The sequence below is a fragment of the Pantherophis guttatus genome, chromosome 5, assembly GCF_059756535.1.
Source record: "Pantherophis guttatus breed Tessera chromosome 5, ASM5975653v1, whole genome shotgun sequence".
NCBI classification, from domain to species: domain Eukaryota; kingdom Metazoa; phylum Chordata; class Lepidosauria; order Squamata; family Colubridae; genus Pantherophis; species Pantherophis guttatus.
The window spans coordinates 2,192,136-2,220,000 of record NC_142067.1 but is presented as its reverse complement, the minus strand read 5'-3'; the positions used below and the strand labels follow the sequence as shown (position 1 = coordinate 2,220,000).

General features: G+C 46.1%; 1 protein-coding gene across 1 annotated transcript in view; it reads left to right on the top strand.

Moving 5' to 3' along the window:
- Positions 1 to 27,865, top strand: part of SLCO2B1 (solute carrier organic anion transporter family member 2B1) — a 70,735-nt gene that overhangs the window by 24,454 nt on the left and 18,416 nt on the right. The window contains exons 3-9 of the mRNA XM_034435871.3: positions 6,217 to 6,297; positions 9,515 to 9,652; positions 12,206 to 12,368; positions 14,991 to 15,203; positions 15,923 to 16,021; positions 16,737 to 16,867; positions 23,736 to 23,847. Coding sequence (XP_034291762.1) covers positions 6,241 to 6,297; positions 9,515 to 9,652; positions 12,206 to 12,368; positions 14,991 to 15,203; positions 15,923 to 16,021; positions 16,737 to 16,867; positions 23,736 to 23,847 — 913 coding nt within the window. The 5' untranslated portion in view covers positions 6,217 to 6,240. The remainder of the gene's footprint in view (positions 1 to 6,216; positions 6,298 to 9,514; positions 9,653 to 12,205; positions 12,369 to 14,990; positions 15,204 to 15,922; positions 16,022 to 16,736; positions 16,868 to 23,735; positions 23,848 to 27,865) is intronic.

Here is a 27,865-nt window from a genome sequence, read left to right as displayed (position 1 = left end):
AGAGAAAGAAACAGGGAGAAAGAGAGAAAGGAGAAAATGATAAAGGAAAGAAAGAAAGAAAGAAAGAAAGAAAGAAAGAAAGAAAGAAAGAAAAGAAAGAAAAAGAAAGAAAGAAAGAAAGAAAGAAAGAGGAAGAGAAGGAAAGAGAGAACAAGAAAAGGAGAGAGAGAGAGGGAGAATTAGTAAGAATTCATAAGAGAGTTTAAGATTCGCAATCAATATTATCTATATATCAGAGGGTGCAGACTTTTCCAGAACGTCTGGAGACAATCTTGTAGCCACCGTAATTGGCATGGACAGTCCCTGGGAAATTTAATTCTGTTACTTTCAGGCCATTTATCTCTGCTAACAAGCTCATTCCGAGTTGTAGTTCTGTCTTCTAGGAAATGTTCATGGTTATTAGCTGTCCCGCTTAATTCCATTTATGGCTTTTGTAAACGTTTCCTCCATTTGTGAGCCCAAATTATTCCTAAAAAAATGTTGAGGACTAGAAGGATGAGGGGAAGCCGTTTGGCACTCACTCCATCAATGAGTTTCACCCCCCCCAAAATTTTTTTTTGAGCCGGCTATTTATCCCTCTAATGCAGTGTTTCTCAACCTTGGTAGCTTGAAGATGGGTGGACTTCAACTCCCAGTCCACCCATCTTCAAGCTACCAAGGTTGAGAAACACTGCTCTAATGGTTGGGCTACCCAAACCTACATTCCACTCGCTCACTACTCAGCGTGTGAGGCTGGTCAAAGCTTTTCTGCAGTCACTACACACCCACCATATGTCCATCATGCATTAAGAAACTCCCCTCTCCAAGAATGTGATTCAGCTGAGAAATGGCGTCTGACTTCTGGATCATTGCAATATTCGCAGGGAGTTGCTGACAATCTGATCTCTTTATCGTGGCGTCTAAAATCTTCTAAGATATGATTGAGCTCCTTTTAGCATGTCATCCATCCATCCATCCATCCATCCATCCATCCATCCATCCATCCATGAGGATAAAGCTGGAAGGGACCTTGGAGGTCTTCTAGTCCAACCCCCTGCTCAAGCAGGAGACCCTAGGCCTGGGTCTCCTATTCGAGCAGAGGGTTGGACTAGAAGACCTCCAAGGTCCCTGTTCTGTCCCCAACCACACGCACACACACACCAACAGACGTTCAAGAGTTAAAGACCAAACCAGCCGGCAAAATCCTTTTCCTTATGATAACGGAACTTGGCAACAACCTAGTGGCTGCCTGCCAAGAGTTTATTATTTACAAAGAGGAGAGATAACTTCTCCCCACTTCTGATACATCAAAAGAAACAGCTCAATAATTACGGAGTCAATCAAGTCCAGAGATAATCCAGCAAAGTCTATAGCCAAAAGTCCGGCAATGCAGAATGGCGTGGAAGCTTTCAGCTTTGTTCGTCACAAGGTTTGACTGGCCACCACGCTCCCTTTTATATCCTGTGGGGTGTGGTCCAGTGACTCAGCCTAATCTCGGGCACGCCTTTTCTTCTGTTGCGCGCGCTTATCTCTGCGACGCTGGCGTGGATCCAGCCAAGACTCATTACCCTCATCACTGTCCATCTGTGGCTGCGTGGACGTGCTTGGCCCCGGCCCTATCTCTTGCCCTTCGGAGGACACCGAAGGCATTACCAGAGAGGAGGGTCCTGGAGAAGGAGGCCTTGCCAACTCCTCTCCTTCACTCTCGGAGTCCTCTCCTGCCGATGACACAGGCTCAGGTAACGGAGCCACAACAGTCCCTTCCAACTCTGTTATTCCCCTTTTTGTTAGTCTCAGGGCTTTGTGGACAATACCCAACAGGATGAAAGGTGCCCAGAAATGAACTCCTATTACCTTCTCCCCCCTATTCCCGTTCGATAGCTTTTCACGGTTTGGCCTCCGGAAAGAGATTGCTGTAGTGGAGCTCAAGTGGCGCTGAGCGAGAAGCCGCAGCGTTGCTTCTCAAGATGAGTCCTCTAAGATCGAAGACCGATGCTCCGTTCTGGAAGGGAAGCCGAAAATTACAGCCAAGATGAATTGGCGGCACCGCGTGCAACCGTCCTCCTCCATCCGGAGTATTGAAAAAGTAATTTATGTACAGATGACGAGGCAGGATAATTAAGCGTGGCTGTGAACATTCATTCGCCCCCCTTTTTAATTAGCTCCATGTGAGTAATCTGTTGATGTTTGCACAGTCGGTGTAATTACAACAACACGTTTGGAGTTTGCACGAGGGGTTTCACACTCGGCGGGGCAGTCCCGGGAAGCTCTTTCAAACAGCATCCGTAAGCACCTATTCATTCGTGCGGCTTTGTGAATTTATTTATGTATTTGTGTTCCAAAAAGGATTGGGAATGATTTAAAATGTCAGCGGAAAATCAGTGCGCCAAAGTTCTAATTGAAAATTACCCCACATTCAGCATTACAGGTAGTCCTCAGCTTGCGACCACAACTGAGCCTAAAGTTTCTGTGGCTAAGTGAGACCTTTGTTTTTTGCTCCATTTTACAAACTTCCTTCCCGCAGTCGTTAAGTGAGTCGCTGCAGTTTTTAAGTTGGTCACACGGTCGTTAAGTGGATCTGGCTCCCCGCGTTGACTTGGCTCATCAGGAGGTTGCAAAAGGGGATCACGTGACCCCGGGATACTGCGACCGTCATGAATATGAATCAGTTGCCAAGTGTCTGAGCTTTGATCACATGACCAAGGGGATACTGTAACGGTCGCAAGTGTGAAAAATGGTCCTAAGTCACTTTTTTCAGTGCTGTTATAACTTCGAATGGTCATTAAATGAACTGTTGTCACTTGAGGATTACCTGTATTATTTGATCTGAATTTTGATAGAATATTTGCAGCTCAGGATTGAACTGTGAGGGTCTTTGGTGCCCTCTGAACTTGGTTGTTTCCTTGAGAGATATTTCATTACCCAGCTAGGGGACTTCATCAGTGCTAGAAGAGGATGATGGAGGAGGAGGAGGAGGAGAAAGAAAGAGAAAGAGAAAGAGAAAGAGGAAAAGAAAAAGAAAAAGAAAAAGAAAAAGAAAAAGAAAGGGAGACAGAGAAGGAGAATCAGGAATTCTTGGTGCTGTCTGATCTTGGTTGTTTCCTTGAGAGATATTTCATTACCCAGCTAGGTAACATCATCAGTGCTAGAAGAGGATGGAGGAGGAGGAGGAGGGTGGGGGGGTGAGGAGGATGAGGACCGTGGGACCCTTGGTGCTTTCTGAGCTTGGTTGTTTTCTTGCAGACATTTCATTACCCAGCTAGGGAACATCATCAGTGCTAGAAGGGAGTGAGGTTTGTGGAGAGGAGGAGGAGGAGGAGGAGGAGGAGGAAGACTGTGAGGGTCTTTGGTGCTCTCTCAGTTTGGTTGTTTTCTTGCAGACATTTCATGACTGCTGGTGAGTGTGGGGTTTGCTTACTGTTTAGAATAGAATAACACAGTTGGAAGGGACCTTGGAGGTCTTCTAGTCCAACCCTCTGCTCCTTCTACCATTTCAGACAAATGGTTGTCCAATCTCTTCTTAAAAACTTCCAGTATTGGAGCAGTCACAACTTCTGGAGGAAAGTTGTTCCACTGATTCGTTCATTTATCTTTCAGGAAAGTTTGACTGATTTTTGATAGTTCCTTAATCAGGGGTTTTGTTTACTTATTATTTATTGTCTAGTATTCATCCAGATGTCAATCTCTGCTTGTCTGGGTGTCGTTTGCTGGCAAGGAGTCGGTGTTGTCTTTTAGATTTTTTTTATTGTCTCCTTTGCATGGCGGGTAAATGTGGTTTACCTCTATGTGCCTGTTGATGGCTGATTTGTCAAAATGCCAGGCCTAGTCCAGGAATTCCCCAGCATTTTTGGGCACGGCTTGGTCTAGGATGCTCCCAGTTGCCCTTCTGAAATTATAGCTAAGCCTGTCCTTGTGTTGTGAAATTAAAGAGTTTTCATCCCATCTTCTGCTAGTTGGTGTTGCTGTATGTGCTCAGTTAATCTTCTCCCTGCTTGTCCCACACAGTGGCTGTTACGGTCCTTGCACTGTATGGAGTCGGTGGCTCCTGTTTTTCCTTCTGGGGCTGCTGGGTCTTGTGGTTCTCTTAGGATGGGTTGAAGGGCTTTGATTCTGAATCAGTCCAAAGGATCTCTTTAAACGTTGCCCCTTCTCACTGCAATCTCTTTGTCCTCCATCCATCTACAAAGGATGCCTTGAACAGCTACAGTGACCCATTGAAAAGACGGGCTGAAGAAATTTCCTAATAGGTTGATACGTATTCCGTCTTGAGGAAAGACGGAATACCTACGAAGCATGAACCTTGAAAAAGAATCTGACTTCAAGAAGTAGCTGGGGAAGAAGAAGAGAACGGATAAGAGGTTTCCATTTCGGTCCCGTCCTCTGTGGATCCAACGGAGGAGAAGCGTGCAACAGCCACAGCCGATTATACAAAAGCTATTTACAAGTGTCGGCTGACACCAAACAGCTTGTGCGCTTGGAGTTGTGCCTCCCGCTCATTTCTCTTCTCCCGAGCCCCGTAGAAAACAAAACAGTTTAATTCAGTTCTGCTTGTCTTGACAGGATCAAGCTTGACAACCTAAATGCGATCTAAATTGCATTAGCCTCTCCGTTTCTCCGTTCTCGGGGAGAAAATAGAATTACCAGGGTGAGGAGGGGAACGAAGCATGATGTGTCAAATGGGCCTCTGTCAACAGCAGCTTTCAGGCTCTGGGTGAAACCTGCAGAGGAACACCGAGACGTGAAATTCGGGATTCCTGCAACGGTGGCCGCTGGCCGTAGGAACAGCTTCAGGAAATTCCATGTTGCGTAGTAGGAGGAGATGCGATGACTGAATCCTAGAATCCTAGAGCTGGCAGGGACCTTGGAGGTCTTCTAGTCCAACCTCTTGCTCAAGGCAGGAGACCTTATATCAGAGGCCTTCAAACTTGGCAGCTTTAAGACTTGGGGACTTCAACTCCCAGAATTCTCCAGCCAGCTGGCTGGAGAATTCTGGGAGTTGAAGTCCCCAAGTCTTAAAGCTGCCAAGTTTGAAGGCCTCTGCCTTATACCATCACAGACAAACAGTTGTCCGATCTTTTCTCAAAAACATCCAATGATGGAGCATCCACAATTGCAGTAGGCAAACCATTATGTCTGTCTGTCTGTCAGTCTGTCATCCCTCCATGTCATCCCCATCCCTCCCTCCATCTATCCTACTTCTATCTCTTCCTTATCTGTCTGCCTTAGCCGCAATTTAGCCTCCAGACCCCTGGTCATCTCCGTAGCTCTTCTCTGCACTCTTTCCAGAGCCACAGCTTGAACTGAGTTCAAAAATTGAATTGAAAAAAAAATCAATGGAAGATGGCCTTGAGTGCTTTGCCTTTGGCAGCCTCTTCCAATATCTCAGGGGCTGCCCCAAAGAAGAGGGGGCTCGGTCAACCTCTTCTCCAAAGCACCCGAAGGCAGGACAAGAAGCAACAAATGGGAATTAATCAAGGAGAGAAGCAACCTGAAATTAAGGAGGAATTTCCTGACAATTAGAATAATTCTAATTCTAATTCTGGTTCTGTGGGTGTGGCTTGGTGGGCGTGGCATGGGAAGGATTCTGTAAAATCTCCATTCCCACCCCGCTCCAGGGGTAGGTTACTGCAAAATCTCCATTTCCTCCGGATCAGCTGGGACTCGGGCGGCAGAGAATAGATGGGGGTGGGGCCAGTCAGAATTTTTACTACCGGTTCTCTGAAGTACTCAAACTTTCCGCTACCGGTTCTCCAGAATTGGTCAGAACCTGCTGAAACCCACCTCTGGTTCCCGGGGGGGGGTGTCACATGAGCCCCTTTGGCGACCTTCCAACAACCAAAAGTCCACGGTGAAGCTAGATTCGCTTAACGACTGTGCTGCTAACTTAAGAACTGCAGTGATTCACTAAACTAGTGTTTCTTAACCTTGGAAGCTTGAAGATGGGTGGACTTCAACTCCCAGAATCCCCCAGCCAGCGTCTACCCATCTTCAAGCTTCCAAGGTTGAGAAACACTGCACTAAACAGTTGTGGCCAGGAAAGCCGTAAAATGGGGGCAAAGCTCCCTGAAACAACTCTGTCTCGCTCAGTGACAGAAACATTCGGCGTAATCAGAGGTCCATCTGTATTCCTTGCCCGGCAGATCTCCCTCCCCTTCCCCCTCCCTCTCATCTGCCCATCGAAGTAAACCAACTGGGAATCCTCGGAGCCTTAACCAGCCTGATTTTCTTTTCCCGCAGAAATACGGGAGCCGATGTGAGGAAATGGCCGATAAAAGTCCAGCTCCATTTTACTGCTCAAATCCATTTTACACCATCAAAGTAAGTACCCAGTTCAGCCCTTTGCTACGTTTATCCCAAGTGGCTCCAAAGAGGAAAAGCAATTGGACAATTCAATCCCTTGTTCGGCCCCTTTGTACATGTACAAAAAGGGACGCGGTGGCTCAGGGGCTAAGATGCTGAGCTTATCGATCGAAAAGGTCAGCAGTTCAGCGGTTCGAGCCCCTAGTGCTGCATAACGGGGTGAGCTCCCATGACTTGTCCCAGCTTCTGCCAACCTAGCAGTTCGAAAGCAGGTAAAAAATGCAGGTAGAAAAACAGGGACCACCTTTGGTGGGAAGGGAACAGCGTTTTCCGTGCGTCTTTGGCGTTGAGTCCTGCCGGCCACATGACCACGGAGACGTCTTCGGACAGCCCTGGCTCTTCGGCTTTGAAACAGAGATGAGCACCGCCCCCTAGAGTCGGGAACGACCAGCACATAGTGCGAGGGGAACCTTTACCTTTTACCTTTACATGTACATAGACAGGTAGTCCTCAACCACCTCTGCGTACAACCATTTTTCAGTCTTATGACCGTTGCAACGTCCCCATGCTCAAATTAATGAAAAGGGACTCTCATCGATTTGTAGTGGGCTGCGTGACTGCAATACAGGCAGTCCTCGACTTACAATGGCTCGTTTAGTGACCGTTCGTGGTTACAACGGCACTGCAAAAAGAGACTTACGACCGGTTTTCACACTTACGGCCTTTGCAGCATCCCCGCAGTCACGTGATCAAAATTCAGAGGCTTGGCAACTGAACCGTCGTATTTATGACGGTCGCAGTGTCCCGGGGTCATGTGATTCCCCTTTTGTGACCGTCTGACAAAGCAAAGTCAATGAGGGAAGCCAGATTCACTTAACAACCGTGTCGCTAACTTAGCAACCGCACTAATTCGCTTAGCAATTGCGGCAAGGAAAGTCGTAAAATGGGGCAAAACTCCCTTAACGACTGTCTCGCTTAGCATCAGGAATTGTGGGCTCAATTGTGGTCGTAAGTCAAGGATTGCCTCTATTTAAAGCAGCTCACATTTTGGAAAGAGATTGGGGGGGGAAATATACAGGAAAACAGAAAGCCCAAAACGGGGAAAACTCAATTTGAAAAGGATATTTTCTTGCAGCGTTTTAAAGTTTGGTTTTCCCTGTGCAGATTTTTTTCGCCTTCCGGTGTTAAAATGCTGAGGGCTGAACACATCGGCTTTGTCATTTATTGGTTGGAAATAAGAACGTTTTTCTGGAGCGCTTTACTAAGTGTTTTTCCTTTTAAAAAATGGACAAACTCTGAAATTGGATTTAACTTCTTCAAGCTCTTTTTAGAGGAGACGATTGAAGAGAGCGTCAATAGACCTGTGAAGGATTGCGAAGAAATCGTCCTTGACTATAAGCACAAAGAATATATTTCTGCCATTACTGTCACTACGGCTGATGCTAACTGTGATGGACGATTTGTTATTTTATCAATCTATCATCTATAGATCCATCCACCCACCCCTCTTCCTTATACACAATCAAAACCTAACCCTAAACTCAACACACAATGCAGATAAACCCAAGTAAAAATACAGCGAAAATCAAAGCAGCTGCAGCTACCACCTAAATCATGAAACGGCACTCAGCAACATGCTTCAGCTTTCAAAGGCATTGAGGAATAACTTCACAGAAAGAGGATACTTGTAGTTCAGGGTTGAGCTGGGGAGGGAAGGATGGTTCTTAGTGCTCTTTGAGCGAGGTTGTTTTCTTGCAGACGTTTCGTGATTCAAGCAGGGAACCTCATCAGGATGAGAAGGGTTGGGGTTTGCAGGGAGGAGGAAGAGGAGGAGGAGGAGAAAGAAAGAGAATGAGAAAGAGAAAAAGAAAAAGAAAGGGAGACAGAGAAGGAGAATCAGGAATTCTTGGTACTGTCTGTTCTTGATGGTTTTCTTGAGAGATATTTCATTACCCAGCCAGGTAACATCATCAGTGCTAGAAGAGGATGGAGGAGGAGGAGGAGAGAGAAAGAGAAAAAGAAAGAGGAAAAGGAAAAGGAAAAGGAAAAGGAAAAGAAAGGGAGACAGAGAAGGAGAATCAGGGGTTCTTGGTGCTCTGTGATCTTGGTGGTTTTCTTGAGATATACAGTATTTCATTACCCAGCTAGGTAAGGTCATCAGTGCTAGAAGAGGATGGAGGAGGAGGAGGAGGAGGAGGAGAGAGAAAGAGAAAGAGAAAGAAAAAGAGGAAAAGAAAGAGGAAAAGGAAAAGGAAAAGAAAAAGAAAAAAAGGAAAAGGAAAAGAAAGGGAGACAGAGAAGGAGAATCAGGGGTTCATCAGTGTTAGAAGAGGATGGAGGAGGAGGAGGAGGAGGAGGAGGAGGAGGAGGAGGAGGAGGAGGAAGAGGAGGAGGAGGAGGAGGAGGAGGGAGAAAGAGAAAGAGGAAAAGGAAAAGGAAAAGGAAAAGAAAAAGAAAAAAAGGAAAAGGAAAAGAAAGGGAGACAGAGAAAGAGAATCAGGGGTTCATCAGTGTTAGAAGAGGATGGAGGAGGAGGAGGAGGAGGAGGAAGAGGAGGAGGAGGAGGAGGAGGAGGAGGAGGAGGAGGAGGAGGAGGAGGAGAGAGAAAGAGAAAGAGGAAAAGGAAAAGAAAAAGAAAAAAGGAAAAGGAAAAGAAAGGGAGACAGAGAAGGAGAATCAGGGGTTCATCAGTGCTAGAAGAGGATGGAGGAGGAGAAAGATGACAATGACTGTGGGATCCTTAGTGCTCTCTGACCTTGATGTTTCATTACCAAACTGGGTAACATCCTCAGTGCTACCTAGCACTGCCCTGCTACAAAACTGATGATGTTCCCTCGCTTGGACATGAAACGTCTCCAAGAACCACCACCAAAGCTCAGAGAGCCCCAAGGACTTCATAAAACCTCTCTCTCCCCGCCCCCTCCCCCCACCCCCGGTCTCTGAATGGCCATGCCCTCCCTCCCAAAGAGGCCTAATGCCAAAATAGTGCCCATCTCCATCGTCAGATGCCAAGCGTCTGAATTTTGATCCTGTGGCTGCAGGCATGAAGCTGCGGTCGTAAGTGGGGGGAATGGTCCCTTTTTTTCAGTGCCGTTGTAACTTTTAACGGTCACTAAGCGAATGGTTGTACATCGCGTGGGCTGCTTATTTGGACAATGAGTGTGTTTTTCTCGGAGGGTCCGAGAAAAGGCGGGTCCCGGTGTGGTTCTGAATCTTCCTTATTTATTCCCTGCAGTTCTTCGTTCTCTGCCACGGGTTCCTGCAGTTCTCCCAACTGATGACGTCCGGCTACATGAAAAGTTCGATTTCCACCATCGAGAGGCGCTTTGGTCTCTCCAGCCAGACGTCTGGCATGGTGGCCTCCTTCCACGAGGTACCCTCTCCAGCCCCTGCAGCGCTTCTCTCCGCTATGCCGGGCCTCTACTGCACGACCGCGGCAATATTGCTGCCGTGGCTACTAGTAAACGGCTATCCCTATGCTTACTACTAGTATTAATCTACATAAACATGAAGCTTTAAATCTTAGAATCGATAGCACCCACAGAAGGGGATATTTGTAGCTCAGGGATGAGCTCGGGGTCCTTGGTGCTCCATGAGGTTGGTTGTTTTCTTGCAAACGTTTCACGACCCAGCTAGGGAACATCATCAGGGCTGGAAGAGAGGAGGAGAACTGTAGGGTCCTTGGTGCTCCCTGTTCTGCCCCAGCTACGGACCCCAAAGAACGCAGCACACACACAAAGTCTGTACAAACCTTAGTTTAGTAAATTAAATCAGTCTTTTTTCAAACAAAGGCTGTTAATAAACTTTCTTAACAGCCTACAAGAATCCAAAGATAAAGTAATCACAATCTTACTAAGGTTGGCAGAAAGCCCAGAAGCAATTTGCAGAGAATCCAGACGCGAAGGAGAGTGAATTAAAGTTGTTCCCTACAAATTGCTTCAGTTGGCATTCCTCCTTAAATAGGCTAAGGGAGTGGCCAATTAGCCCCAAGCCTTACTCTCGAGGAGACCTCCTCCTGAGGAGCCACTCCTGCCTTTTGGCAGCTCTGCGCTCCCATGCATCGAGAAGAGGCTCCTCCTCTTCTTCCTCTTCACTTATGGGAGCTTCTGGAGGTTCTGAAGGCCTCTGGCACCACATCTTCTCCAGCCTCCTCACTGTCCAACTCGAGTGCCAGCTGCACAGGCTGCTGGCGCAGCACCACACCAGCCTCCTTGCTGTCAGAATCAGCTACTAACTGCACAGGCCTCTGATGGGCCACAACGCTCCCTGAGTTTGATGGTTTTCTTGCAGATTCTCATTACCCAACTAGGGAACATCATCAGTGCTAGAAGGGAGAGGGGTTTGTGGAGAGGAGGAGGAGGAGAAGCAGGAACAGGAAGAGGAGGACTGTGGGGTCTTTGGTAGTTACTCTACTGCACAACCATGTAATACTTCTATCTCTGAACTTGGTGGTTTTCTTGTAGACGTTTCATTACCCAACTAGCGAACACCATCAGTGCTAGAAGGAAGTGGGGTTTGTAGAGTGGAGAGGAGGAGGAGGAGGAAGAGAAGGGATCTAAAACCCAGGTGGCTGCACTCACAGTGCCAAGGACCTTGTCCATTTCCTCAGGACCAAAAGGATCAAACTCCTCCCAGAGAACATCAAAGGAATGCGCCTCCGTCAACTCCAGAGGAGTGAATCGAAGGCGTGGAGAACAATCTTCGCCGTGACCCTGCAGATCTTCTTCTGGCCCTTTTTTATATAACTTTCTCTGTAATAAAAAGCAATTTATCATTGCTCTACAGATTTTCAATAAAATGGTTTGGGTTTTTTAATGAAAGGATTCCTGGTTCTTTTTTTTTTTATTTCATAAGAAGAAATTATTTTTTCCACATTATTTATGGATTGATCTATTGTCCTCTCAGGAATAGGCTGGAACACGATATACCTATTTTTGTGAGTCTAATTCTAGACTCACAAAATAATTATAATAATTAAAATAATATCGAATAAGAGTAATTGGATACTGGGTGAAAAACAACCCTTTTTCTAAGGAGTGATAACCACGCCAATCATTTCTTTTTAGCGCAAACTGTGAATTGATTCAGCGGCTGGTTATTTATTAAATTTACATGCTGCCCATCTCACCGTCAAGTGATTGATGTTCGATTCACGATTTCACGATGTGATTTTTTTTTTTTTAATGCTTTAACGATTTGGTGATTTTGATAATTTGTTGTTTTGACGATTTAATGAGTCTGACGATTTGATGATTTTTACCGTTGGATGATTTTTGTAATTTGATGTTTTTTGAGGATTTAATGACTTCGATGATTTAATGGGCTTGAGGATCTGAGGATTTTTACGATGGGCTGATTTTGATGATGTGTTGATTTTGAGGATTTAACCATTTAAATGAGTCTTATGATTTGTTGATTTTGAGGACTTAACGATTTAATGAGTTTTATGATTTAATGATTTTGAGGATTTAATGAGTTTTATGATTTAATGATTTTGAGGATTTAAGGATTTAATGAGTTTTATTATTTAATGATTTTGAGGATTTAATGAGTTTTATGATTTAATGATTTTGAGGATTTAAGGATTTAATGAGTTTGATGATTTAATGAGTTTGATGATTTGATGACTGTTACAATTTATTTTTACAACTTGCTAATTTAATGATTTTGATGATTTGACGAATGTGATAATTTGATGGTTTTTTTTACAATTTTATGAGTTTTACGATTTTCATGATTTGATGATTTAATAAGTTTAACGATTTAATGATTTAGAACATCATCATCATCATCATCATTATTATTATTATTATTATTATTATTATTATTATTATTTCAAAAACATGACCTGACTGACTGTCCTTCATAAAGATCTAGTTTCTTCAGCCTTGTTAAAGATCTACCCAACATTTATCTCATCTCTCAGGTTGGAAACACGATGCTCATCATCTTTGTGAGTTATTTTGGCAGCCGAGTCCACAGGCCACGGCTCATTGGCTGCGGTGCCATCCTCGTCTCCGTGGCCGGATTGGTCATTTCCGTTCCACACTTTGTCTCACCGCCTTACGAATACGATCAGTCCATTTCGGGTAAGGACTTTCTAGAAACTTCTATGGAGATTCTCAGACCCTCCAGGTCCTGGTTGTCCCAAAGGTGCTTTTCCAAGAGGCAATTGGGCTTTCTTTTTGTTTTTTCCTTGAAGACATTTCGCTTCTCATCCAACAAGCTTCTTCGGTTCTGACTGGATGGTGGAGAATGGAAGGATTTATATGTCTTGCAGTCATCTGGTCGTTGGTATTCTTTCTGAGAATCGTTGAGGCTACTAGAAGGTTTATCTCTGCCTTCAGAGTCCCCTGAATAATGCAAATGGGTGCAGAACCTTCTTGGAACTGCTAAAAGGACTGTGTTGTAGAGAGGAGATAGGTGGTGTTGTTGTTCTGATCTAGGCTTCCTTAGAAAGTAAACAGCACAAAGTTAGTCCCGGCAAACCTCTTTAATTCATACGGCTGTAAATTACTTTCATTTACAGTCCACAAGGCTTGATAAACAGTCTTTTAGAGGAAGGTTATCAACACCCATCTAACTCACATGGAACGCTGCCAAAGAGCTAATTTCCAGACGCAGGGCAAGGCCAAACTCGGCACAGAGTCACAAACAGAAGTTTCAAATCTTGAATCGGCCAGATGAATTAATTGCTTCCTGCAAAAGCTCACGTCCTGTTCGCTTCTCTTTTATGTCTTATGGGAGGGGCCAATCGTCTCCAAGCCTTACTCCCAAGTCGACCCTGTTTCCTTAATTGTTCCTGTCTCCTGGCAGCTCTGCGCATGCACACACTGGGAACAGGCTCCCTCTGTTCTTCTGCCTCGCTGATGTCAGACTCTGGAGGCTCCGGAGACAGCAAAGAAGTACCAGATGGCCTTGGCCCACTCTCTGCCTCCGACTCAGAGCCCTCGTCCGAGCCTTCCCCAGACTCCAGGACTGGCCCACGTTCCTCCCCAACCTCCTCACTGTCCGAATCTGCTGCCAGCTCTGCTGGCTGCTGGCGGGCCACAACAGTTATATTCTTCTCCCTCTGTTGAGACAGGGCTGTTCAGTTTTGACCTAGATGGCATCTTTGACCCCTCTTCCAGACCAGCTGTCCTCTCTGTCCAGAATGTGGACTTTGCTGTCTACAAAAGCATGACCTTTGTCTTTCAAATGCAGACAGATTCCTGAATCTCGTCCTCTTTGTTCTCCTATGTTGTGCCATGCATTTGTGAAGTGGCTGTTTTGTTTCCCCAATGCACAGATCTATACATGTTCTCGCTGCATTGTACTGCATATACCATGTTGCTCAGTTTGTGTCTGGGTGTTTTATCCCTGGGCTGGACCAGCTTCTGTCTTAGTGTATTCTTGGGTTTGAGTTGTCCATGTATGTTGCGTCGGTTGAAAACCCTCCTGAGTTTTTCAGACATTCCTGCAATCCTCAGAAAGAGCGCTAACAACCAGATGGCTGCAAGGAATATAAATCCTTCCATCCTCCACCATTCAATCAGAACCGAAGAAGCTTCTTGGATGAGAAGCGAAATGTCCTCAAGGAAAAAAAAAAGAAAGCCCAGTTGCCTTTTCGAAAAAGCACCTTTGGGACGACTTTCTGTAAATGTTCTTCACAGGGTCTGCTTATTCAGATGGTAAATTTGGAACTATGGGACAATCCATTGATTTCCAGCTCTCCAAAATGACAAGTGACTAAGCCATTCTTTGTCCTCCTGTAAAGCCGCATAATCTATAATTATGTCCCCGGTTTATTATATTTCTTATATAACAGAAGAAATTATGTAAGACATATTATCATTTTACTCAGTGTTGAAATCCAAATTTTTTTACTACCGGCTTTGTGGTCGTGGCTTGGTGGGTGTGGCAGGGGAAGGATACTGCAAAGTCCCCACTCCCTCCAGACTCCTGGGGCCAGCCAGAGATGGTATTTGCCAGCTCTCCAAACTGCTCAAAATTTCCGCTACCGATTCTTCAGAACCTGTCAGAACCTAGCAAAAATCCCTGCCCCCCCGCCCCCCCCCCATGCGAAGCTAAGCCGCACAATCATCAGAGGCTTTTTTTTTTTTTACTTTTAAAAGCATTTTTTCTACAACCTCTTCCACCAAAAAAAAAAATGCTTTTAAAAGTAAAAAAAAAAAAAAAAGCCTCTGATGATCGCGCGGCTCAGCTGGGATCGTCAAAGGCTTTTAAAAGAAAAAAAAACCCCTTTTTATCTTTTAAATGCCTCTAACGATCGAATTTAAAAGAAAAAAAAGCCTCTGCCGATCAGGCAACTCAGCTGGGATCGTCCGAGCCTTTTGAAAGCATTTTTTTTTACAACCTCTTCGCTGACCGACTCCGAATGGTCACTAAATGAATGGTTGTAAATCGAGGATTACCTGTACAATTTGGGTTCAGAACAGTGTTTCTCAACCTTGGAAGCTTGAAGATGGGTGGACTGGCTGGGGGATTCTGGGAGTTGAAGTCCACTCATCTTCAAGCTTCCAAGGTTGAGAAACACTGGGCTAGGGAATTCTGGGAGTTGAAGTCCACTCATCTTCAAGCTTCCAAGGTTGAGAAACACTGGTTTAGAACGAACCGGGCTATCTTATCCCAACTGGGGCAGCAGGAGGTCTTCTCCCAGCCCGAAGAGTTGTGAGAATGGACTACCCAACTCTCTGGCTTTCTCTCCCCAGGTTCCTCGAGTAACACCACAGATATCTGTCTCCCGAATCGGAAAGGGCCCGTGACGGACGTCTGCACTGGCAGCCAGAGAGAGAGCAACATGATCCTGATCTTGCTCCTCTTCGGGCAAACCTTGCTGGGCATCGGTGGGGTGCCCATCCAGCCCTTTGGCATCTCCTACATAGACGACTTCGCCAGCCCAACCAACTCCCCTCTCTATATAGGTGAGTTCCTACAGACAGCCAGTAACCAAAACCCCACCAAGAAGTCCTGATTATACCAGGATCATGGCAAATTGGTGGGGGGGGGGGTTAAAAAGGCATCCCAATTGTTGATAACGGACGGAGAAAGGGCTTCTGGGAAGGGGCTGTTGGGTGAAGCTTGGCGAATGCCCCGTTTCACGGAGGCTGTTTGTGAATTCCCCGGAGTGGTCTTCTTTCCCCTACTTATCTGAAATGGTATAGGTTCTCCTGCTTGAGCAGGGGGCTGGACTAGAAGATCTCCGAGGTTCCTTCCAACTCTGTATTTTTTTCCTATCCTATCCTATCCTATCCTATCCTATCCTATCCTATCCTATCCTATCCTATTCTTATTTCTCTTCTCTTCCCTCCCCTCCCCTCCCCTCCCTTCCCTTCCCTTCCCTTCTATTCATTCTGAATTCTATTCTATTCTATTCTATTCTATTCTATTCTATTCTATTCTATTCTATTCTATTCTATTCTATTCATTCTGAATTCTATTCTATTCTATTCTATTCATTCTGAATTCTATTCTATTCTATTCTATTCTATTCTATTCTATTCTATTCTATTCTATTCTATTCTATTCATTCTGAATTCTATTCTATTCTATTCTTATTTCATTCTATTCTTCCTGTTTGTCCCACATTTTCTATTCTTCCAAAGAAATCCTTTTTTTTTTTTTTTTGGTCTCTTCTGCCCAGGGTTTATTTTTGCTGCCACCGCACTCGGTCCGGCCGTCGCCTTCATCTTGGGATCGTTTATGCTCCGTTTCTATGTCGACATCGACAAAGTTTCTTCAGGTGAGTTGACAAACCTTCTACCTAACCTGGGCCTAATTTCTGCGAAAAGAAATCCCCCGCGTCCATCATCGTTGAGGATCAGGATGGGATGGTGATGACAGGTGGCGATGTCATGATGGTGGCAGTGACGTTTCATTACCAAACTAGGTAACACCATCAGTGGTTCCATAGTTTGAAACATGCCGGAATTTCTAGCATGTGTATACTATGGAAACAGCGACGTCTACGCTGGCTGGGGCATGTCGTGAGAATGGCTGATGGTCGGATTCCGAAAGATCTCCTGTATGGAGAATTAGTGCAGGGAAAGCACCTCAGAGGGAGATCACAGCTGCGATATAAGGATATCTGCAAGAGGGACCTAAAGGCCCTGGGAATGGACATCAACAACTGGGAAACCTTGACCTCCAATTGTTTTTGACCCCTTCCTACACACATCCCTGATTCTTAGAGGTTTCGCTTCTCATTTGAGAAGCTTCCTCAGTTCTTCAGTCCAGAACTGAAGAAGCTTTTTGGATGAGAAGCAAAACGTCCTCAAGGGGGGGGGAACCCCAAGAAAGTCCAATTGCCTTTTGGAAAAGCACCTTTGGGATTACCACACTTCTCAAAACGTTGGGGAAACCGAGGTAGCCCTTCTGATCTCTAGCTCAGCGCCACCCATGGTTTAACCAGTGATTTCAAGTTGGCTTAGTTCCTCTCTCCTTTGGTTATGTTTCAGCGGAAGTCCACATCACTAACAAGGATCCCCGTTGGGTTGGGGCCTGGTGGCTCGGCTTCATTTTTGCCGCCAGCACGGTGGCCCTCGCCTCGATCCCTTATTTTTTCTTCCCGAGAGAAATGCCAAAAGAGGTAAGAACTCACCGGACAACGTCAAAACCATCGTTGCCGCATGTCAGCTGGGTTGGTTGATTGAAGGCTTATTAGGTGAAGCTCCTCGTCACTTAGAAAATAAAATATCTCACGTGACAAGAGATCCTATAAGATCATCTTCAAGATCCTTATTTGAAGGACTCTTCCTGGATCCTTGGTCTTCCGTCGAATTCAATAGTGAGAAAGGTAAGGATTGCCTGATCCGCCAGTTTCTGGACCGCGACGCCTTGCACACAGTCACTCACACCCTTGTCACCTCCCGACTGGACTACTGCAATGCTCTCTACATGGGGCTCCCCTTGAAAAGCACCTGGAGGCTCCAACTGGTCCAGAATGCGGCCGCGCGGGTGGTTATGGGCGCAACTCGTTGTGCCCACATGACACCCCTCCTGTCTTCCAGGTGCGATTCAAGGTGTTGGTTACCACCTTTAAAGCGCTCCATGGCATAGGACCTTAAATAGGCTAAGGGAGTGGCCAATTAGCCCCAAGCCTTACTCTCAAGGAGACCTCCTCCTGAGGAGCCACTCCTGCCTTTTGGCCGCTCCGTGCGCCCGTGCATCGAGAAGAGGCTCCTCCTCTTCTTCCTCTTCACTTATGGGAGCTTCTGGAGGTTCTGAAGGCCCTGGCTGAATCCCCGTCTCTGGCACCACATCCTCTCCAGCCTCCTCATTGTCTGACTCGAGTGCCAGCTGCACAGGCTGCTGGTGCAGGACCACACCAGCCTCCTCGCTGTCGGAATCAGCTACTAGCTGCACAGGCCGCTAACGGGCCACAACAGAGCCATATCGGTGGGCACACGAGCATTGCCCTAGCTCAGGTCCGGCACCATCCAACTGATTTTCGGGCCTTCCAGGCCCACCGGAAGTCAGGAAACAGGCTGTTTCCGGCCTCCGGAGGGCCTCCGGGGGTGGAGGTGAAGGCTCATTTTTCACTCTCCCCAGGCTCCAGAGGCTTTCTAGGAGCCTGGGAAGGGCAAAAATGGCCTCCCCCCCTCCCCGGAGGCCCTCCGAAGGCCGGAAACAGCCCGTTTGCTGACTTCCGGTGGGACCAGAAAGCCTGTTTTTCACTCTCCCCAGGCTCTAGAGTCTTTCCAGGTGGAAACGGAAGTTGGGAAACGGGCCATTTCCGGCCTCCGGAGCGCCTCCGGGGGGGAAGGGCTGTTTTTGCACTCCCCAGGCTCCAAGACAGCCTCTGGAGCCTGGGGAGGGGAAAAAATGGGCCTACCGGGACCACCGTGTCATTGCGTGCCAAAGGCAGGCATCGCACGGGGGGGGGGGGTGTCGCACGCACATGCACAGGGGGTGATGGGGCGCATTGAATTATGGGTGCGCAACCCCCCCCACTCCCCACGCTTTTGGCACGCGACAGCACAAAGGTTAGCCATCCCTGGAATAGGTGGTACCTGGCTCAATAGTAGTAACTGCGAGAGGGAGCTTGGAGTCCTAGTGGACTAGCTCTTAAATATGAGTTAGCCGTGTGCGGCAGCAGCCAAAAAAGGCCAATGCAATCCTAGTTTGCCTGTAGAGATTGTCCGTCATCCAGGTCCTGGTTGCCTCAAAGGTGCTTTTTCAGGAGGCAACTGGACTCCACAATTCTCCTCCTCCTCCTCCTCCTCCTCCTCCTCCTCCTCTCCTCTTCCACTCTACAAACCCAACTTCCTTCTATTATTGATGATGTTCCCTAGTTGGGTCATGAAACGTCTGCAAGAAAACCACCAAGCTCAGAGAGCACCAAGGACCCCCTCGCTTAGACCCTGAGCTCCAAATATTCTCTCCTATCGGGAAGCTGTTCCGTTGGTGCCCATGCACCATTTTTCAATCTCTTCCTTCGTGGCATCTCCAGTGGCAAACTTGGCCAGATTCCTTCAGCTTTGGTCCCCTGGAGATTCCTGGCCACCTCAAAGGATCAACTGAGCTTTCACGAGCCCCTCTTCAGGTTGGGTGACTTGGCTTCCCACTGTAGGAAGTTAGCACCCACCCCTTTCCTAGAGGAATGGAGTATTTTGGGAAATGTTAAAAAGGCAGAATATTATGTTTCCCTGTATGAGAAATGGAGAAGCATGTTTTAGAGACAAAGCAGCTCCCACCTTCCTGCCCCCCCCACCCTTTGTCAATGGACCATCATATGCAACACAATAGGACCCATCTAGCAACAGAAACTCACCACATCGCACCACATCAACCAGCAAGGCTAGCTAAGACCCCCACCCCCTGGGAGTCTGACAACCAATCAGGATACTCTTTCGGGGCCCCAGGAAGTTCAAAGCCAGAGAGGGCATAAAACCAGGGGACTCGCTGCTTCTCGCCCCTTTTTCTGCTCAGGAACTCAAACCATGTGATCCTGTCCACCATTAAACCATCTTTCCAAGCAGTCTCCATGTTTCCAGTGTCTTTTTCCCCACTTGGAGCTGAACCCAGAAGGATAGTTCTTCTAACACCACAAAAAGGTGAGAGAGCTCCTGCTTTCGGTGCCATCGTTTACCTGCTGTTCATCGATGTGACCTTGGATAGCCACAGACTTCTGCAGAGTGATGGCAGCCCTGATTTCTATCCAGAACTTTTATGATTAATTCTGCATCGACAACCACCTCCCTCATCACCCATCTGCAGGACCATCTTCCCTCTCTATCTTTCTGCTTGGACCTCTCCCTGGAAATGTCCTCTCCCATCCTTCCTCCCTCGAGTTTCTCACTCTGTCGTTCAGTTCTGTTCTCACCTCCCCGGTCTGAATGCAGAACCGGAGCTACTGTCGTAAACTTAACACATGACATTACACAACCTGGCCTTTAACTAACCTTTTACCTTTATCGCTGATCAAAGGGGTGGATATATATATATCTCCAAAAGTCATCAGAACGTATCCATCTCCTCCGCGAGATTTAGTTCTATAGATAGCACCGTGAATTCTTTCATCTTTTATTTTGCGTCAAAGAATAAGGAATGTGGTAGCTCTTGCCTTTAAACAGCACATACACTTTAAAAGTCTGTAGAGATGCTCCATCCTGCAGGTCCCGGTTGTCCCAAAGGTGCTGTTTCTTTTCAGGAGGCAACTGCACTTCCTTGTTTTTTTTCTTTTGAAGACGTTTCGCTTCTCATCCAAGAAGCTTCTTCAGCTCTGACTTGGATGGTGGGGAATGGAAGGACTTCTATTCCTTGAAGACAGCTGGTCATTGGCATCCTTTTAGGGTGTCGTTGAGGCTGTTTGGAGGTCATTCGGAGTCCTCAGGGTCTTTTAGCTATGACATCAAAGGGATGGACACCCTTTGAATGGTATGGGAGTATGAACGGATTTCCAGAAAAATTGCAGACTACAGGAACCATTAGCACTACTCAGGTGACCTGGTGGGTAATGAAATGTGTACAAGGAAGCAGCCAAGCTCAGACAGCACCAAGGACCCCACAATTTTCCTCCTCCTCCTCCTCCTCCTCTTCTCCTCCTTCTCCTCCTCCTCCTCTTCTTCTTCTCCTCCTCTTCTCCTCCTCTTCTTCTTCTTCCTCTTCTTCTCCTCCTCCTCCTCCTCCTCCTCTTCTCCTCCTCCTCCTCCTCCTCCTCCTCCTCTTCTTCTTCTTCTTCTTCTTCTTCTTCTTCTTCTTCTTCTTCTTCTTCTTCCTCTTCTTCTTCTCCTCCTCCTCTTCCTCCTCCTCCTCTTCTTCCTCTTCTCCTCCTCCTCCTCCTCCTCTTCTTCCTCTTCTCCTCCTCCTCCTCCTCCTCCTCCTCCTCCTCCTCCTCCTCCTCTTCTTCTTCTTCTTCTTCTTCTTCTTCTTCTTCTTCTTCTTCTTCTTCTTCTCCTCCTCCTCCTCCTCCTCCTCCTCCTCCTCCTCTTCCTCCTCCTCTTCTTCTTCTCCTCCTCCTCGTCCTCCTCCTCCTCCTTCCTGCAATCCCCCCATCCTTCTAGCATTGATGGTGTTACCTACTAGGATAATGAAACATATGCAAGAAAAACACCGAGCTCAGAGAGCACCCGAGATCCCACAGTCTTCTTCCTCCTCCTCCTCCTTCTCCATTCCGCAATCCCCCCCATCCTTCTAGCATTGATGACGTTACCTACCAGGGTAATGAAACGTCTGCAGGAAAACAACCCTGCTCAGAGAACACCAAGGACTCCAGTGCGCAACCCTGAGCGACATTGATTCTCTTCGATTAGTTCTATCAAGTGGTTCCTTGACGAGTCATCTCCGCTGGGATCGTGGCTTAAAATCTACGTATTTGTTTCCACCGTAGCTGGCAGCCCCTTTTCTCTAAGGACGTTTTGATTTTCGTATGCTTGGGACTGGGCTCCTTCTCCCTCTGCTCGATTATGTAATTTTCTCCGTTCCTTTCTAGCTGCTTCTCAGCGACTCTAGACATGCTGAAACCTTCTAAAAACGCTTTATCGCAAATTGCATCTCCTCTTTTATTTTTAGAGCGTTTGCAACTATTTCGGAACATCACGAGAGCCTCTTTTATACGAATCCAACGCGGCTGCCTCTGGCCGAGGCCTTCCTTAGCCTTCTGGCTGGCTGGCTTGCTATCTCTCGCTTCTCATTAACAGCCAGAGATAACCTATTGCCTTCCCTCAGCCTCTTATTCTAAAGCCCTGTAATAAGTTTGTTTAAAAAAAAAAAAAAAGTGGTTCCAAAGAGGCTCCTTGGATGTGAAACGAAAGGCTTTCAAGAAAATTAAGAAAGTCTAGCCGTCTTTTTTTGGAAAAAGCAATTTTGGGACATTGCTAAAAATAATAAAGGTGGTGATGGAAGAAATCTGGTTCAGTTCCAAGCCGGGAGAAAAAGACACTGGAAACACGGAGGCTGATTGGAAAGATGGTTTAATGGTGAAGCAGGACCACCAAGCCCATGGTTCTCTGGTGCAGCTGAAAACATGGAGTTGAGGGGGTGTGTGGATGGGGGTTTATACCTTCACTTGGGCTTTGCACTTTTTCTTTTTTGATTTTTTAAAAATTTTATTATAATACAAACAATCCAACTTCCATTAAACAGTGTGTTGTCTGGGTAAAAATGTCTTGTGCAATAACAGTTGAAATTTACAGCCGTATTCATTATTTATCTATTCTTAAACTTAATATTGATATACATTGCACGTCTAATACTGTAACAATTCTCTTCTTAACTTATTTAATTCTATTAATAGATATTTTTGTGTATTTCGCTAGTCTACTTTTATTTCTAACTTTCATATTTATTCTCTAGCCGTCGGTAGAATAGTTCCCCTACATTATAATATTCATTGTGTTCCTTCTCTTCAATTGCAAGTGTTAACCTATTCATTTCTGCACATTCTAATATTTTCCTAATCACATTCTCATCTGTAGGAATCTCTTCACTTTTCCAATTTTGTGCAAATACAATCCTAGCTGCAGTTACTACACAAAAAAATCAAATATACATGCTCTTTACTATAAGTCTCTGGTAAAATCCCCCCAAAAAATATTTCGGGTTTCAGATCAATATGTTGTTGTATCATCTTCTCCAACCATGTAGGTATTTTTGTTGTTTGGGCTTTGCACCTGAGCTTCCTATTCCTGTGCAAGAACATGTATTCTATTGGCTGTTGTAGGGGTCATAGCTGGCTCTGTTGGTTGTCTGAGTTCCCAGGTTTGGTTGAAGTTTGGACTGCTGATGCAATGAAGGGTCTTGTTGGGCAATTCCTATTGTGACTAAGGGCTAATCCTACTTTTGTTGGATCTTGGGTGAAGGTATTTCCTTATGAATAGAGCTATCTATCTCTTTATCTCTTAAGTGCTGACATCTGCTGAGGGCTATTAAGGAAGGTGGGGGCTATTGAGTCTGCTTCCTGACTCTAAAAAAAACCACGTTTCTCCATTTCTCCATTTCTCATCCAGGGAAATATAATATTCTGCCTTTTTAATATTTCTCAGAATATTTCATTCTTTTAGGAGAGGGGTGGGTGCTAACTTTCTACAGTGGGATACAAATTAGATAAATAAATAACTCCACGGGAACTGTAGAAGGGTTGGGGGTCAAAAGGAGGAAACGAGAAGGTTGCAATATCAGAGTCGTTTTGATATAGGCAGTCCTTGACTTCCGACCATTCATTTAGTGACCGTTTGAAGTTACAACATCACTGAAGAAAGGGACTTAGGACCATTTCTCACACTTACGACCGTTGCAACACCTGCTTGGTCCGATGATTAAAATTCAGATGCTTGACAACTGACCCATATTTATTTATTTATTTATTTATTTATTTATTTTAATTTTGATTTATATGCCGCCCTTTTCCGGAGACTCAGGGCGGCTTACAGTGGGTTAAGCAATAGCCTTTCGTTCTTTTGTATATTTATACAAAGTCAGCTTATTGCCCCCACAACTGGGTCCTCAATTTACCTACCTTAGAAAGGATGGAAGGCTGAGTCAACCTTGAGCCTTGCGAGATTCGAACCTGCAGTAATTGCAGGCAGCTGGTCTTAATAACAGGGTGCTTTAGACCAGTGGTCCCCAACCCCCGGTCCGCGGACCGGTGCCGGGCCGTGGAGTACCTGGCACCGGGCCGCGCAGCGGCCAGGGGACATGAACGCTGCAGCGCAAAGACTCCTGGGCCGTGCGCAAAGGCTCCAGGGAAGAGAGCCCCGCGCAGGTTCGCACGTGTGGCCCAAAGCCCCCACCCCTGCGCGCGCTCAGCGGTCCACGGTAAAATTATCAAAGGCTGATTGGTCCGCGGCGATAAAAAGGTTGGGGACCACTGCTTTAGACCACTGTACTACCAAGGCTCTTCTTATTTATGACGGGGTCACACGGTCCCTTTTCAGAACCCTTGCCCTGGGACGAAGTCTCCCAGAAGATGGCCTGGTCCTTTTCCATTTTGAATTTTCAGTTTCCCTCCCTCCTAGGATGAGGCCGCACGAAAAAACATTGGGGACATGACGAAGGAAGAAGTCGCCGAGAAGCTTAAAGATAAGACCCCGGAGGAGGAAGGCTTCACTCTCTTTCAGTTCATCAAAAGTAAGTCTTTGGCCCAGGTGGGCCAACTCACCTGGCAGGTTTCTTCATCGGTCATTCATCTGGAGCAGGGGTCTCCAACCTTGGCAACTTTAAGACTTGTGGACTTCAACTCCCAGAGTTCCACAGCCAGCAAAGCTTTGGGAGTTGAAGTCCACAAGTCTTAAAGTTGCCAAGGTTGGAGACCCCTGATCTGGAGGGCTCACAAAATCCTCACTCGCCCCGAGGTGCAATGGGACACAATGCGCCACACAGCCCATTCGCTGCGCCCAACTCACCATGGCCAACGATGTAAAAAAGGATGTGGAGACTCTAAGAAAGAGTGCAGAGAAGAGCAACCAGGATGATGAGGGGATTTGGAGGTTAAAAGATACGAAGAACGGTTGTAGGAACTGGGCATGTCTAGTTTGATGAAAAGAAGGACCGGGGTGACATGATAGCAGTCTTCCAATATTTGAGGGGCTGCCCCAAAGAAGAGGGGGTCAAGCCAGTGGTGGAATCCAATTTTTTTCTACTTTCTATAGGCGTGGCTTGGTGGGCATGGCAGGGGGAAGGATACTGCAAAATCTCCATTCCCTCCCCACTCCTGGGGCCAGCCAGAGGTGTCATTTGCCAGTTCTCCGAACTACTCAAAATTTCCACTACCGGTTCTCCAGAACCTGTCAGAACCTGCTGGATTTCATCCCTGGGTCAAGCTATTCTCCAAAGCCCCAGAAGGCAGGAGAAGAAGCAACAAATGGGAATTAATCAAGGAGAGAAGCAACCTGGAATTAAGGAGGAATTTCCTGACAGTGAGGACAATTAACCAGTGGAACAGCTTGCCACCAGAAGTTGTGAATGCTCCAACACTGGAAGTTTTTAAGAAGATGTTGGATAACCATTTGTCTGAAGTGGTGAAGGGTTTCCTGCTTGAGCAGGGGGTTGGACTAGAAGACCTCCAAGGTCCCTTCCAACTCCATTATTCTATATTCTATTTTTAATAACTCGCCACAACCAACTTGCTAATATTGTGAGGCTCCTTTCTTGGGTTTTTTTTTTCTCATTCACTTTTCTTTTTCTTTTTTTTTTCTCCTTAAGTTTATTTTCCTGCATTCTCTAAGTCACTTTTGGTCTTGGAAATTTTGTTTCTCCGGTTTAAAAAAATGATTAAAAAAGGCCGAATAGATAAAACCCTGATAAAGAAAGAACACTGGGTTCCTCGCTGAGATTTCCCAAGAACGTAAATTGAACACCCATATCTCTTCTAATCGATAGATTAAACCTTCACCTCCCATTTTTCTCCGGCTTTCTGGACACAGCAGAGCGCCGTTCCTAAGCCAACCAAGGATATGGATCTTCCTTTATTTATGTTTAATTCACACTCCTTTCCAATGTGAATTATATATAAATCCCTATCTATGGCTCCCGGGCTCATTAACACTCCTGACACGTTAATTCCAACCATCCTAAATTAATGCCCGAAGCTTCCATTTTTCAAAGGTACAGATTTTAAACAGAAGAAAGATAAATGGCCCTAATGAAAAGGAACAAGGAAAATTGCAAGAAGAACAAAATTTAGGAGGCCTCTTATCCGTATTAAAAGAGGGCAGTTTGATTTAAAGTCCTTCGGTTGCCACGAGGCAGGAAACCTGTATTTATGGAGCTCGGTCCTTCCAAATATGTAAAAAGAGAGAGAGAGAGAGAGAGAGAGAGAGAGAGAGAGAAAATAGGCCTCTTTTGCATTAACACACAGCCTCAGAGTATTGATTGCCAAGTACAGCTTGCTCCAAAATGAGAAATTTAAGATTCCTCCCTTCCTCCCTCCCTCCCTCCCTGCTCTTGGGATATGGAGTTAGGAATAACTGCTGTTGTGGCACAAAGTCAGTATTTTATTCTTCCTAGTGGCCAAAAGCTGTTTCGGAGGTGCTGCTCTTGCTCTTCTCTCCTGTTAGCAAAATAACAGAGTTGGAAGGGACTCTAGAGGTCTTCTAGTCCAGCCCCCTGCACAAATAGGAGATCCTACACCGTTTCAGACAAATGGCCGTCCAATGTCTTCTTAAAAGCCTCCAGTGTTGGGACAGCCACAACGTCTGGTGGCGAGCAGTTCCACTGGCTAATTATCCTCACTGTTAGGAAGTTTCTCCTCAGTTCCCGGTTGCTTCTCTCCTTGATCAGTTTCCATCCGTTGCTTCTTGTCCTGCCTTCTGGTGCTTTTGGAGAATAGAATAACAGGATAGGAAAGGACCTTGGAGCAGTGGTGGGGTTGCTACCGGTTCTGCCCGGTTCTTGCGAACCGGTAGTGGAAATTTTGAGTAGTTCGGAGAAACGGTAACTACCACCTCTGCCTGGTCACGCCCCCAATCTATTCGCTGTCTCCCGTGTCCCACCTGATCGGCTAGAAGGAAAAAACTGTTTAAACTCTTGCCTCAGTGCTTCAAAGGGCTGCCCTACAGCTGATCAGTGGTAAAAGGCAGTGTGGTGGTAGACCAGTGCGCTCGAAAAACAAATGGGTAGACTGGTACGGCTGTGCAAGCAGTTAAAAGCCTGGTAGACCAGTACCTTTGCTAAATCCTAAAGAATTGTTTGTCACATGACCATCAAGCCACGCCCATGAAATAAGCCACGCCCACAGAACCAGTAGTAAAAAAAAATTAGAACCCACCCTTACCTTGGAGGTCTTGCAGTCCAGTTCCCTCCTCAAGCAGGAGATGCTATACCAGTGTTTCTCAACCTTGGTAGCTTGAAGATGGGTGGACTTCAACTCCCAGAATCCCCCAGCCAGCAGCGCTGGCTGGGGGATTCTGGGAGTTGAAGTCCACCCATCTTCAAGCTTCCAAGGTTGAGAAACACTGTGCTATACCATTCCAGACAAGTGGTTGTCCAATCTCATCTTGAAAACCTCCAGTGATGAAGCACCCACAACTTCTGGTGGCAGGCAGTTCCACTGGTTAATTGTCCTCACTGTTAGGAAGTTTCTCCTCAATTCCAGTTTGCTTCTCTCCTTGATGAGTTTCCATCCGTCGCTTCTTGTCCTGCCTTTGGTTGCTTTGGAGAATAAGTTCTTTGTGGCAGCTTCTCAAAGAGTAGACTAGATTCTTTTCACTAGACTAGACCTACCCAATTCCCGCAACGGTTCTTCGTACGTTTTAGCCTCCAATCTCCTAATCCTCTTTGCTGCTCTTCTCTGCACCCTTTCCACAGTCTCTACATCTTTATAGTTGTGACCCAAACGCCAAGAATGACCTGTAACACAGGCTTTCCTGCAGAAGGGGGGGGGAAAAAAATCAGAGGTGGTATCGGTTTGGACCGGTTCGCCCGAACTGGTAGCAGAATGCTCCGGCTCTATGCCACTCTATTTAGGCATGTTTTTGAGGCTGGGCACATAGGCGGAAGACACGCGTGCCAGCAAAGTGCATGTGCGAAAGGCCAGGCAAATGTGTGGACGGGGACATGTGGATGCACGCGCTCACATTTTCGAACTGATAGGAAAAGTAAGTTACTACCACCCCTGGAAAAAAAAAAATCTCTATTTCCACTTTTAGCTGAAACTGACTTTTAGCTCTGACTTTCGGTCTCTTGAGGGACAGCAAGACAAGTAATTAGATATTTCATCTCCTCTTGCTAATGTCTCTCTGGGGTGTTTGTAGTCCTCAAGACAAGAGCCTTCCAGGCCATTAAAACGTTACCGCAGCAATCAGCTGCCCCTTGACGTGGTGTTGCCTCAACGTAGCTGCACTGCTCGTTGTAATTATGGAAAATTTCTCAGTACTCTTATATCTAAGTCTATTCACCCCTCTTGTATGGCTATGGCATTACTACTGTATTGTCTTTCTCTATTACCCCATCTTATCGGTGTAATTATTATGATTATTATTACTCTGTTGCTTTGCATGTACACTGAGAGCTCCTGCACTGGAGACCAAGTCCTTGTGTGTCTAATTCTAATTTTCTAATTCTACTTCATTCTAATTCCAATTCCAATTCCGATTCTAATAATTCTAATTCCAATTCCAATTATTTATTCTAATTCCAATACCAACTC